Raw genomic sequence first — 14384 nt, 5'->3', positions numbered from 1 at the left:
AAATCTATTTTAAAAGCAACTGCAAACATGAGAATCTTTGGATTGTAACTTTCATCTGACATACAGAGAGAAGAATGAAAAAGGAATACATGCAAATGTCTTTGACAAGAAAAAAAAATGAAATTATTTAAGAATCAGAGATTAGACTGTACTGTAGGTAGTTAGGTAGTTTAAGAAAATGGTTGTTGAAAATGTGTGTTTTGTGTTTGTGATCTATTATATTTAAATTATTATCCAGGGCACATCTGCAGGTATGCACATGGACATGATGATAAAAGCACTTAATTTAAGAATAAAACAAAAGTAGATTTCATCTAAGCTATTGGGTAAAAAATATACAAAAATAGGATCAGTATCCTAAAAAGAGCTCATTCTTTAAGATTAAACACAATCTTTATCACCCCCAGAATCTCATTTCATTTTGACAATTTTTTAAATAAAAAAAAGAAAAGAAAATTATACTATATTGAACGCAAGGAGTTTGTGAACAATTGTTTATTTAGATTAGGAAAGGAACAAAGTCGATTATAACTGAGCACCACAGTTGCAGCTGATGCAGGCTTACCTCATTTCTCATCAGCATTAAATTAATAAGGATAAGATTGGTCGGTTATTTGCGTATGCATTTGAGACAGTAAATGGTATGATAAATGCTTTTCTGACAATTTGTAAAATAAAAAACCTCATAATTACCTATACAAATATATAATCACGATACTCATCTGTTAAAATGTGGTCACTCCCTCTGTGCTCTGCTCAGGAAGAGGTGTAGGTAGCTACGTAGGTAGCATTTTAAGGCAGTGCAATAACAGCAGTCCCATTTTAAAAAGAAGGATAAGGACCACCTCTTTTACTTTTAAAAAAAATATACAACTATTATACTGTGATAACATTGTAAAACATTTAACGATTATTGCTACTGAATATGAAATTCGACATTTGAAACATTCCTTGGGCTCGGGCTAAAACTGCAAACGAGTGAGTGCGAGTGTGTTTGTGCATCTTTCTGGGGGTGCGACCGGATAAACCTAACTCAGTGTGTTGGACCGATTGTGCTCACTTTGTGCACTTGTGCGTGGTTATTAGAACACAGCTGCTTCCTCCGTGGAGGAAATGTCTACTCCGAGAGACATATTTTTACAAGCAAAACAAAAGTAACAAATGAAACAAATTTCCCCTTTTGTTTTGTTTCTTGATGAAACAAAAAGGAACAAGAAAGAGAGAAGGACAGAGGATGGTAGGGATCACTCAGGAAACGGAGGGAACATGGGTATTTCTGTGAAGTCTTCGTTGTTGAAGCTCGCAGATGAATCCAGCATGGACAGAACATCCTGCAGGGAAAGAGGAGACGTGTAGAAGAAGGGCAGAAGTAAATTTTTTATTCCAAAGTATCCAAAGCTACTCATACTGATGTCTGGGCTGAACAGTGGAACTTTTGTCCTGCCTAATTTGCTGCCTGTACTGATGCACCCTATCTTAGTGTTTTGTGGTCTACTGCTTCACCCCACCGACTATGCAAATGTTTTTTTGGGTCTCCGATTGACCCTACCCCCTTATTCTTGTGTCTTTCTGTGCTAAAAATACACTGTACACTCGATCTCAGTGTCTTTCTGGTCTAACAATTTACCCTATTCCCTTATCATAGTGTCTTTGTGAGCTACCACATCGCCCTACTCCCTCATCCTACCTAGTCGCCATACTCCAATGAAATTGGACTACGGTTCGGAAGATCCCAGGTTCAAACCCCGCAACCACCAAGTTGCCACTGTTGGGTCCTTGAGCAAGGCCCTTAACCCTCAAATGCTCAGATGTATAATGAGATAAAAAAAAAAAAAAATGTAAGTCACTCTGGATAAAGGCGTCTGCCAAATGCTTAGATGTAGACGCCCTACTCCCGCATCCTACCAAGTCGCCCTTCGCCCTCATCCTACCAAGTCGCCCTATACCCTTCTTCTAGTGCCTTTCTGTGCCAATAATTCCCCCTTCACACCTTTCTAGTGTCAAGCCATACCCTGTATTCTGCAATCCAATTTCATGTTTCACGCAGCCAAGAAATATGTGATGTCGTGTCTATCCATACAGAATCATGTTTATTTACGTGTGCGTATACCAACACCTGTATGTACTACTCACGGTATACATCTCTGTTTGGCTGTTCTGTATATGAGGATGCGTCTCCGCTGTGTTTTGTGTGTGTGCTTGATTTTGCCACTGCTGCCACGCTGCTGCTGCCTCTGCTGGTCTTGAGGAGAACTGCGGGCCTGCCTGGCTCACATCACCTTGGGTGAGAAAAAGAAAGAGAGTGAGAGAGAGAGTGAGTGAATAAGAGAGAGAGAGAGAGAGAGTGTATAAGAGAGAGAGAGAGTGAGAGAGTGAGTGAATAAGAGAGAGAGAGAGAGAGAGAGAGAGAGAGAGAGATTGCTGTTTTTGCGCTCTTACTGTATCCGTTAGTGGGCTGGTGGCCTCGAGGACCCATTTGCGAGTAATTAGCCGTGTTTGCTGCTACATTAGCTGACGCGCCACCCATTTGTCCAAAAGAGGAAGGTGCTGATGAAGAAGGGGCGGAGCTAAAATTCCCCATGGAGAACTGGGGTGATTGACTTTTTCCTGCCTGTTGGTCACACACACACACACACAAACAAATTTTTTTTGTAGTTAAAAAGTCACTCCTCCCTTTCTGTGATGATGATGATGAAGATGACTGACCTGCGTGTTAAAGGGAGCGCGTGGTTGAGCCCAGGACGCCGGGGGTGCCGGGTTTGCACTCTGAGTCTGAACTGGGCTGCTGTTGTTCACAGAGAGACCAGAAGGGGCGCTCTGACGTGACATGTGGGACAACATCTGGGTTGCAGACGGAGCTTGCCTGAAAAACACACACACACACACAAATAACACAGTCAACCCTAATCTTCTGTTGCGTGTGTGTACGTGTGTGTACGTGTGTGGTACCTGAAGGAATCATTGGTGCGTGCGTTTGTGCTGAAAGAGGCAGAAGGCGTATAGACCTGCTGTCCAGTAGGGGGTGCACTGGAGGCCATGACCTTAGAATGATCTGAAAAAAGTCAAGTATTTAGAACTGATAGCCAATCTTGTGTGTGTGTGTGTGTGTGTGTGTGTGTTTATGAGAGAGAGTGAGTGAGTGAGTGAGTGAGTATCTTACTAGGATCTGGTCCTACTGGCTGCACTGGAACCTGAGAAACATAAAGAGAAACAGAGTGAACACGCCATCCATCCATCCATCCATCCAATTTTATTTCCATCTTTCCATCATTTCATTCCTCTTTCTCCATCCATCTAATAATCCTTCTGTCTATTCAACCATCTGGCTGCATTCAGGTTACATAAACAGAGAAAAAGTCACATACTTTCCAGTCTCATACTTTCCACCCCTGCACTAAATCAGTTACGCACGAAACCCTAGGAATGTGTCGGACGTCGAATTTTATATTCAGTAGCAATAATCGTTAGAAGTTTTACAATGTTATCACGGTATAATAGTTGTATATATTTCTTTTAAAAAGTAAAAGTATCCTCTTTTTTCTTACCTGAGGCAGAGACACCTGTGCAGCCTCGTAGATTTCCTCCCTCCCTCCTCCTCCTCCTCCTCCTTCTAACTCTGCCTGCTGCTGTTGTTGGAGCTGCCTACAACACAACCAGACAGAGACAGGGACAGAGACAGGAAATCATCAGAACAGGTACACCGTCCCCACCGCATCTGCCCGCCACCGACAAACCGACACACCCTCCACCCTGCAATCCTAAACACCACCTCTGGTAACCTTGGACACCCACATCCACCTGGTGCATTCATGCTGATTAGAGCTACGGAGACAGAAAGAGAGACGGAGACAGAGAGAGAGAGACAGAGAGAGAGAGAGAGAGAGAGAGAGAGAGAGAGAGAGTACAAGAAAAGAAAGTGGCAAGAGGACAGGGAGATAAAGAAAAGGACTGATGTGTAGAGGGTAGTCCTTTATTTATTTTTTTGGGGGGGGTCTAATAGGGTCGACTGGTCTCACCTGGCGTGCTTTATCTGCCCCGGGCTGGAGGCTGAGGGGCTGTTCTGCCCCAGAGAGGGGGGTAACGCCCCCCTGGGGGAGGACAGAGGGGAGAGAGCGTCCTGATTCGGAGCTTTACTGTCAAAAAGGGATGGAGGGATTAGGGGAGAGATGCAGATCCGTGGTCAGAGAGGATTCACAGCTTTTCACACTTCCGTCTGTTCGGTTACACACTGCTGCCGCTTACAAGATTTTCCACATTTTAACACTCATCTCAAAACGGAGACAAATTCCTTTCACCCCCACATCATTCCCTCCACAAGGACAAAGGAAAGAGATCATTGGAGCGTTTTGTTCAAACACCCAATTTACACAAGTATTCACACCCATGGATTAGTACTTGGTTAAAGCACGATAGTCTCGAGTCTGCTTGTGAATGACGCTACAAGACCGGCACGCCCTTCTTTTGGACGTTTCATTGATTCTTCTTGGTAGGACCAATCAAGCTAAACCACGTTGAACTGGCACGGCCATTTCCGGGTCTCTAACTGAGTTCAGGACTATCACATACGCCTTTTCCACCAGGTGCTAGTTCAGGACTGAGGCAAGATCAGCAACAACGGCGGACTTCAACATGGCTTCGAGCAGTTCTCCTGGCTTTATCATTACTAGAGAGCGTTTGATCTGCCCGGAGCATATGGAGTCCACTTTCTAAAGATGCCAGTCATAAACCTTTAGTTGGTTATGATAATCCCGCCCCTTGTTTTTTTTTTTTTTTGTCACGTGCCTTCTAGTGAGGAATGTCTTCTACCTTACAGGCCTGATGGTGTCAGTAAGAGAATTGATGAATCAAATTTTTCGTGACCCTTGGTTTCTTGGGTAGCTGTCTGACCAGGGTCCTTCGCCCCGATTACTCAGTTTGGTTGAAGGGTCAGATCGGCAGGTGACCCCAAATCTCATCCATTTAAGAATGATGGAGGCTCTTGGGCACGGGAAATGTTCTTGTATCCTTCTCCAGATTTGACACGATCCTGGTGTGGAAGGGTGTGAATACTTATGTAAAAGAATTTTTTTTAGTCTTTGTTTCTTAATAAATGACCTCAAACACCTGTTTTGTCAGCGTGGAGCATCGTGTGTCTGAGAGAAAAGGATGTGAATGCTTTTTAAGATGAGTTTCAAGCATAACAAAATGTGGAAAACTTAAAAGTGTTTGGAGGAATTTCTGTTGCCACTATTTACTCACACACACACACACACACACACACACCTCTCTGCCATTTGTACACAACACAATCCTAATCAACACTTATTAATAAAATAAATGAAAAGTCACACAAAAAATCCCACATTAAATTATTAAGTTATTTTGTTTGCTTAGGACACACTAGGTTTAGTCCACACACACATCCGTTTATCCAATTAACTCTCCCTCTCTCTCTTTATCTATCCATTGACGTTTGTTACCCAGCGGTCCATCCTTCCATCATCTCTATCTGCAAAACCTGTACACACTGCTGTGTGTGTGTGTGTCTGTGTAAGAATAGACAAATATGTTTATAACCATTACAGCTCTTTAAAAAAAAAACAAGCACATCTGTCTCTGTGTGTGTGTGTGTGTGCGTGTGTGTGTGTGTGTGCGCACGCGTGCCCTTGCTCACTTGACGTTAGTGTTGGTGCAGATGATGTACTCGACCTCCTCCGAGTACGGATTCAGGAAGGTGAACGAACTCGTCCGCATGAGGATCCACTCGCCCGATTTGGTGCAGAAGCGGAACATCACGGACAGCACCTGACCCCGCAGCTTCACCACCTGGATCAGAGGTCAGAGGTCAAAGGTCAGACAACTCACAGTAAACTCTCACGCCGTTCACTCATCCCGCTATCGAGGCAAGACTCGCGCACCTGCTGCAGGCTGTCCCTTAGGAGCCCCTGGTCCTCGGGATGAGCCAGTTCTAGAAAGTTCTTTCCCAGAAGGTCCTACACACACACACACACACACACACACACACACACACACACACAGCTAAATATGTTTATATTCACAAGAGTTTAATTGAAGTTTCAGCGCTCAGACTGACGCTCGAGCCGTACCTGAGGCTGGTAGCCGACCGTAGCCACGCAGCGATGATCCACGAACGTGAACGTCCCCTGAGCGTTGTGCCGAGAAATAAACTCCACCGGGACGCTGATGGTGCTCAGGCTGTTGTCGCTGGGGCAACATGTCACCTAGATGACGCGCAGGAGGGTGGGTGAGTGAGGTGGAGGAGCTACGGAATCCAAGACGGACACACACACACACACACACACACATACATACAAACCTGGAGCCTTCCAATGGCGACTAGACAGTAGCGGTTGCCCTGTCCGCCCTCGACCTCTTCCTCTGACAGAGTAACACCTGAGATATGAACATCCATGGAGTGACCTTTTAATTATAAATAATAATAATAATAATAATAATCAGAACTAGGACCCTGGAGGTCAGTGCACTCTAAACTCGTGAGTTACCTGCAGGAGGCCAGGATCGGATGTACCCTGTGCAATGCACGACCACGAACTGCGGCTCTCCGTCTTTAACAGGACCCAACCCGCTCCTGGTTACACAAAATCTTTCGTGTGAGTGTGTGTTTATGAAACACAAAGATTATAAAGAAATAATAATAATAAAATGAAAATAAACAGAAGAAAGGGCGTTACCTGTTTCTGCTCTTCAGAATGCCGAGTCTGTTCATGGAAATCGGCTCCACGGGACACGTCCCACACCTGAGCGTCAACCGCACAACAGTTAGCACACGACAAGCGGCGCGCTCTGAAAACGCTTAATAAAAGACGACGACGTGCCGAGAGCGCGAACTACACCGAGTCCGAGGAGGCGATTTATGAATTAAAGGGAAAGACGCGGCGTGCCGCTGAGGCCTCACCTCATTCTGCAGATGAAGGAGCGACGCGCCCCCATGCTCATTCTGACCGTCGTCTGGCTTCCCTCCTTCTTTACTGTGCCCGTCTTCAGATCCAGCATGCGGCCTGAGAGAGAGAGAGAGAGAGAGAGAAAGAGACAGACAGAGAGAGAGAGAGAGAGCAGCGAAATTTTTTATATGAAAAAGCAAATACAAAAACATACAGATCAGAGAATAAAAGAGAGCAAAAGACAAAGCCTCAGGGGGAAAGAAAGATAGATACCAGAACAGACAGATACCGGAATAAATAGAAAAGTCCAGAGAATGGATGAGAGCAAGAGTGTGTGTGTGTGTGTGTGTGTGTGTGTGTGTGTGTGAGAGAGAGAGAGCGAGAGACAAAGAGGCAAAGAGATGGCCAGTAGAGCAAGACTGTGACTGACACTCGCACAAAGAGATATATACAGAGAGAGAGAGACGTGCAAAAAGAAGACCAGTAAGACAAAACTGATGCACACAGACAGAGAGAGAGGTAGAGAAAGAAAGAGGTAGAGAGAGAGATAGAGAGATAGATAGATAGATATAGGTCGCGAGCTGACCGTTGTTGTTGTTGTTCTCGGTGGTGGTCAGCTGTTCTCTCAGCTTGTCCTTATCGTCGGGGTGGAGCTGATCGTACAGAGACGAACCAAGCCAGTCGGACTGAGTCTGGTTCAGCACCGGCGTGATCGAGTCCGAGACGTACACCAAGCGCCCGTTCTCACACGACACCACAAAGAGGAACCCGTCTGCCGCCTCCAATATCAGGTGCTTCAGCTCCTGCAGGCGGAGTCAAGATTTATTTCTAGCTGTGTTCCAATTCACACCCTGCTGTACTTAAGCATGAGCAGTACTATTAAGTACGAACACTAGCAGCCAGTTTTGGACGCAGCCAAATATAAAGACTGGAACACGCCCCTTATTATTTTTAAGGGCATTCCGCATAAAAATTTACATACCATATGTGTGTGTGTGCGCGCGCGCGCATGTGTGTTTGTGTGTGTGTGTAAGAGAGAGACCTGATCGGTGAGGAAGGACGGCTTGTATGTGCCGTCTGTCCCCGTGTTGCCGCTGCCCTTCAGCGTCTTCATGTGAGACACGGCCATGCGCAGGATGGTGAGCTTGTCTGGTTTCCGTGCCAACGCGCTGCACGTAGGCACCATCTCTGACAACTCCGTTATGTAGGCGGTCATCTTGTTGCGCCTGCGCCGCTCGATCTCGCTGTGGTTCTCCCTGGGGTCGAAGGTCATGGATGAAGATAAAGCGAGATAAGAAATATGGGCACGAGAGAGAGAGAGAGAGAGAGAGAGAGAGAGAGAGAGAGAGAGAGAGAGAGAGAGAGAGAGATGGTACTGTGAGATCGATTTAAAAAAATTATTGGAGTGAACGATTATGGAGAGAAAGAGAGAGAGATGACAGTGGATAAAGAAAAATGTTTGAAAGACAAAACATGTCTGATCTTTCTAAATAAAAGGACAAGTTCATGTTAAACCAAGGGACGGGAGTGTGTGAGTGGCGAAACAAGTGAGGGGAGGAAAGATCTCTTCAGAGTGCCTGAGAAGGAGAAACAGAGAGAAACAGACTGATAGACAGACAGAAGGAAGGAAGGAGGGGGAATAAAAGAAAAAGACAAACGGTGCTCAAAGGAAAAGGCTTCAGAGTGAACATGCACAATATAGTGGGGTTTCTATATAAGAGACAGACAGGCAGACAATCCGTCTGCGTGTCCAACAGAAATCTGTCAGCCTGCCGTCCAATAGAAATCTGTCTGCTAGACAGATGTTTTGCTATGCAGACACTGCTGGAATGACGAGCAATCAAGTCTAGATGGACGGTTTGATTACAGAGACAGAGACACAGTCACTGGTGTTAGATGATCGGACAGACAGACAGGTCAAGAAATAAAATAAGACGGTTCGCAGAAATGACAAACACTGCTGGAAACAGACAGACAGCTGGGTAGACAATCAGACATAGAGAAAGACAGAGACAGCTATCTAATACCAAACAGATCAACAGGAAGACATCACTTCAATGACAAGACAGACAGACAATCTGACAGAGACTAGAAGATGATCGTGATCGGTGTTCATCTCTCTCTCTCTCCCCGTCTCTGTCTGTCTCTCTCTCTGTCAGTACCTGGCGAATCGCTCCTTGTCGTTACCGCCGCCCGAGTCATCGTCACACCTGAACAGAGAACAGAAATGAGAGACAGATGTTAACTTTCAGTTGGTTATATGCAAAACACCACACACACACACACACACACACACACACACACGACTGTAGAGTTTTAAATAAGATGTGCGCACACCTGAAGAGCTTCCCTCCATCATCGTCATCAAAGTCAGAGCTGGAGAAAGAAAAAACAGAGCAGGACAAATTTATATCCCTCCTACTACTAGAAGAAGATATTTTATAACACGTACATAACAATTGTGCAGATCTTGTACACAAGGTTTTGTCGCACTTACGGGGCGGCTCGTTTATTGCTGCTCTTCGGCACGACGGCGCTGCCGTGAGACCCAGCTGACCCCGCCATGCCCAGAGGGGACATATCGGACATGTCTGCCAAAACAAATCCAGAGCGTACGTTAGGGAATATGTGCGTAAACGTAAATATGCCAACAATTCATAAAAAAGAACGATTCTTCCTCTCGCTGCAGTTTCCTAACAGACCCACTTTTATTTCATCCTGAAAAAATATATATTACATTTTCTGTAGAAGTTTTCTTTTTTTGCTGTTTTTTTAACTTTGAGAAAGAGGGATAAAGATAGCGGCTTGTAGCTGACAGAATTTTCACGAACTTCAACACAGCTATAAATGAATTAAAGTATGACATCATGTCCCTTAAATGAATAAAACACCCAGAAACTCTCACAACGCTATAATTGTTTAGCTTGCCGTGCACTTGTAAATATTTTTTTGCATATTTATCACATTTAAATGATCAACATCAAACTAATTTAAAGATTACACAAAAATACAAAATGCACTTTTTAAAAGATTATTTCATTTATTGTCCAAAATTATCTGGCCCTATGTGAAAAAGTAATTGCCCCCTTGCTAAATCATGAATAAACAGTTGATTTTTTTTCGGAAAGCGGAGGTAAATTTCACTTGCTACACCTACAACTTGATTACTGCCAGGCCTGTTGAATCAAGAAAACACTTAAATAGAACCTGTCTGACAAAGTGAAGCGCGATAAAAAATCTAAAACAGCAATACGATCTTAAGAAATGGAAAAACAGATGAGAAACAGAACAACAGGGAGAGCCGTTGTCTTCAAATGGAGAAAACTTGAAAGAGTGGTAAACCTTCCCAGAATTTATCCAGGAGCTCATAGAAGAACTTTTACGAGATCTAAAGACCTGCAGGCCTCACTCGCCTCTCAGAACCCAAAGACTCGTCTCAAGTTTGCAAAAAATAAAAATAAATCTTGATTATCCCCAAGACCATTGGGCAAATATTCTGTGGACTGATAAGACAAAGGTTGAACTTTTTGGAACTGACATTCTGTTAAATCTGGTGTAAAACTAACATGGTGCTTCATAAAAAGATTATCATACCAACAGTCACACATGGTGGTGGTAGTGTGATGGTCTGGGGCTTTACAGCTTCAGGACCTGGACGACTTGACATAACTGATGAAAACATGAATTCTGCACTCTATTCAGAAAATCCTGAAGGAGAATATCTGGCCTGACCTCAAGATCAAGTGCACTTGGGTTATGCAGATGGACAATGATCCCATGTTCATGCTCGATAACTCTCCAACATGACTGAATTAAAACATCTGCGCCAAAATCGTGCCACCCTAGTGAAGTGAAAGAATTATAACTCATTGCCAGTTACCGCAAACACTTGATCGCAGTTGTTGCCACCTAGGAAGGTTTAAACAGCTCTGACAGCTTTTTCCCCTGCATTTTGCATTTACTCTGCTTAGCGTAAATATAAAGCTAGCCTACATGGACAAAAGTATTTGGCCAATATACACTGCATCCAAATACTTTAGTATGGAGTCGGTCCCCCTTTTGCACTCATAGCAGCTTTCACTCTTCTTGCAAGGCTGTTCACAAGATTTTGAAGTGTTTCTGTGGGAATTTGTGGCCATTCATTCTGTAGGGTATTTATGATGACAGACACTAATGAATTTACTTTTATATGAAGGTCAGGCACTGATGATGTACAAGATGGCCTGGCTCATAATCTCCGGTCCAGTCTATCCTAAAGGTGCCCAATGGGGTTGCAGTCAGGGCTCTGTGATCAGACAAGTCAAGTTCTTCCACACCAAACTCATCAAACCATGTCTTTATAGTCCTTGCCTTGTGCACAGGGACACAGTCATGTAGGGATAGAAGATAGATACTTTATTCATCTCCATGGGAAAATTCACAAGATCCAGCAATCCATGAAGATTAGCTAGACGGCTAGCTGTGCTAACACATAATTTGTTAGCTGTGCTAACAAAATTCACAAGATCCAGCAGTCCACAGATAGTTACATCAAGAAAATAAGAAAAATAAGGTAAAAAACAAACAAACAAACAAACAAACAAACAAAAAACGCCCTAAAAAAGGGGGGAAAAACTGTTGCTACAAATACTTTTGTTAGTATCTCAATACTAACAACATCCGGGACACTCAACCGAAATGACGTCCATCTTCTGAGCTAAATATAAGTCTAATAATAATAATAATACTATTAAATAAAACCAACTTTATTTACTGAAAAGAAACTAAACTTTGACCAAGAGTTATCAATTAATAATATGAAATTAAATATGAAATAAAATTGCGGATAGGTTATAAGATGTTTTAAATTGGTTTAAGGTCATTGGGTGATAATTCACTGCTTGGTCAACATTTACACCTAACCTATAAACAAAAATATTTTATGAACAAATTCTTAATCTGCTAATTTATAAGATAAATTTCTATGCATATTTGCACACCATTATAGTTCTATGTGTACAGTATATTTCTATTTTCAGGTTCAATTTTTTCTAGTTAAATTTTATTTAAATTTTTTTATTTAAATTTTCTATCATATTTCTTCTATTGATATTTATTACTTATTATAAGTTTTAATTCTCTTTTTAAGGTCACTGGCGGTCGTGTAAGCATTTCACTACATTTCGTACTGTGTATGACTGTGTATGTGACAAATAAAATTTGAATTTGATTTGATAAATCCTATATAAATACAATCAATATATACACATATCGATTGTTTAAATACTTGTACTAGTATCACTATACTTATTCTATAAACATAAATCCTACATAAACAATATATACAGTATATACGCTTACTCTATAAAGATAAATCCTATATAAATACAAACGTAATCTCTTAATCCATAAACAAATATACAGTATATATTGATTATATGTATACAAGATTTATGTTATATGTTATAACGGAATGTTATGTTACAGATTAAAAGTATATATTGATAGTATTTCTATAGAATCTATAGACATGTATCCTATATGATTATTTACATGATATAGATTTATATTTTTTGGTAATACAATATATATATACTATTAATCGATAAAGATAAAACCCATAGAATATAAACTTAATCTATAAAGATAATTCCTATATAAATACAATTGACATACAGATATATTGGTTTCTTAAATAATCATTCTAGTATTAGTATACTTATATACTTCATCTATAAATATAAATGCTATATAAAATATTAACACACACACACACACACACACGTGTCTATACTGTTATATAACAACATTTAAAACTTCTTTCTTTCTGCATTAGCATTTGGCCTGCTAGCATGATTAGCTAGCTAAAGGTTACCCGGACACACACACACACACACACACACTTGCTAATGTTGACAGCTTGAGTTTCATAGCAAAAATGCACCAACCACAATAAAATAAGTTAACATATAATATAATATAAATAACAAAATATAAAATAAATATATCAAACAGTGTGCCGTTACTTACTACCTTCATGCTAACGCCCCCTAACTCTCCCCTTTTAACACTTTCTACTTGTTTGTTTTAAACACCAGTGACTAAATTAAATGTAAATTCCTGACGTGTTGTCGTTACTTCATAACATGAACACATGATTTACGAGCTGAATGAAGTACCTGGGTTGGAAGACGCCATATCCGTCTGGAAGTGAAGGTTAGCTAGACGGCTAGCTGTGCTAACACATAAACAAAACAAAATAGGTTTCAAAAACAAAAGTCACCCCGTGTGATGTCGATATCCCTTTTTTTTTACAACAAAAAAATCCTGAATTTAAATATATATATAAACCTTTAATGATATCACAGCGTAAAATAAATCATTTTAGACGAAACGGAGTAATTTAGCGGAAGGTTAGTCCTGTCCGAGTCTTTTCCCGTTTAAACCCTCCATGGTGAGCTAAGATGGCGCTCCGCTTCCAGGAAGGCACGCGAGCGAACACACACACGCGCACACACGCGCGCGCTGAAGAGTTCCACAGTTAAAACAGAAAGTGTTGGATATTACAGCAACACCCCCCCCCTCCCCCCCAACCCCAACTGTAACACATTAAAATTGTTTATATCGAAACTTTACTGATTCCTTTAATCATTCTGGTAAACATTTCTTTTGGCTCATGAGGCATTTCTGTTTTTCCTGTTTCAAAGTTTTTGTGTTCACTAATGTGACTAACTGGGTGAGAGTGCACACTAGTTACTGATTTGCAGATTTTCTCCAAAAAAAACAAAACAAAGTTGACCATTTTTTTCTCATAATGATTGAGAATGTCAAACACTGGACTTAAAAAAATCTGACAGTTATATGAGTTACTTTGCAATTTAGCATTAATAAAGTATCTATCTATCTATCTATCTATCTGTCTGTCTGTCTGTTTGTCTGTCCTTCAGGGACCCAGCTCAGCTAGTTAGTGATCATCGAAATTAGTTTGGAAAACTGATTAACAGCTAAGTCAAAGGTCAGACTGTTTCTATCTATCTATCTATCTATCTATCTATTAGTTGACATCAAAATCTATTTGTCTATTTCTATATAATCTATTTGTATATATGGATTATATTTATATAGAATCTATAGACATATATCCTATATGATTATATTTACCTGATATATATTTATATAATTTATAGATTTATATATTATCCTGTTTATCTATCTATCTATCTATCTATCTACCACAGACTTGGCTGGTTAGTTAATAACTTTTATTGACATTCCTTCGTCCATGAATACCGGTACCGCCCGTGATGCCTCGGTCAACTCCTGCCCCGGCATCCCAATGCCTTTCTCCTAATCTCCATCGATTTCAACCACGCATCGCTTTTCAAGACTCTTCCCACTTTCACTCAGTATGTGGATTGTCACACCAGGGGGGGATAGGATACTAGACTTGCTGCATGTTAGAAGACTAGACTTGCTAATGTTAAAAGTGCTCAGAGCATCGCA

The 14384-nt window shown here is 41.5% G+C and overlaps 1 protein-coding gene across 4 annotated transcripts; it reads right to left on the bottom strand.

The window, feature by feature from the left end:
* Positions 1–420: 420 nt before the first annotated feature.
* Positions 421–13402, bottom strand: arnt (aryl hydrocarbon receptor nuclear translocator). 4 transcript variants are annotated; one of them, XM_053494177.1, is made up of 22 exons: positions 13233–13402; positions 13061–13119; positions 9400–9493; positions 9240–9278; positions 9065–9112; positions 7945–8158; positions 7489–7705; positions 6917–7019; positions 6693–6758; positions 6504–6589; positions 6317–6393; positions 6087–6221; positions 5898–5972; positions 5654–5805; positions 4017–4133; positions 3546–3642; positions 3161–3191; positions 2950–3052; positions 2707–2863; positions 2440–2611; positions 2134–2279; positions 421–1331 (listed from the first exon to the last, which is right to left on the bottom strand). In XM_053494177.1, exons 2-22 carry the CDS (start codon positions 13077–13079, stop codon positions 1245–1247), a joined length of 2235 nt encoding a protein of 744 aa, XP_053350152.1. In that variant the 5' UTR covers positions 13080–13119; positions 13233–13402; the 3' UTR covers positions 421–1244. The 4 variants fall into 4 exon arrangements, with proteins under 4 accessions (XP_053350152.1, XP_053350153.1, XP_053350151.1 ...); XM_053494178.1 differs by having other exon boundaries at positions 13061–13114; XM_053494176.1 differs by having other exon boundaries at positions 13061–13402.
* Between the last annotated feature and the right edge of the window lie 982 nt (positions 13403–14384).

The sequence above is a fragment of the Clarias gariepinus genome, chromosome 4, assembly GCF_024256425.1.
Source record: "Clarias gariepinus isolate MV-2021 ecotype Netherlands chromosome 4, CGAR_prim_01v2, whole genome shotgun sequence".
Classification (NCBI taxonomy): domain Eukaryota; kingdom Metazoa; phylum Chordata; class Actinopteri; order Siluriformes; family Clariidae; genus Clarias; species Clarias gariepinus.
The sequence above is the reverse complement of the archived record's forward strand: the minus strand, read 5'-3'. Positions and strand labels throughout refer to the sequence as shown.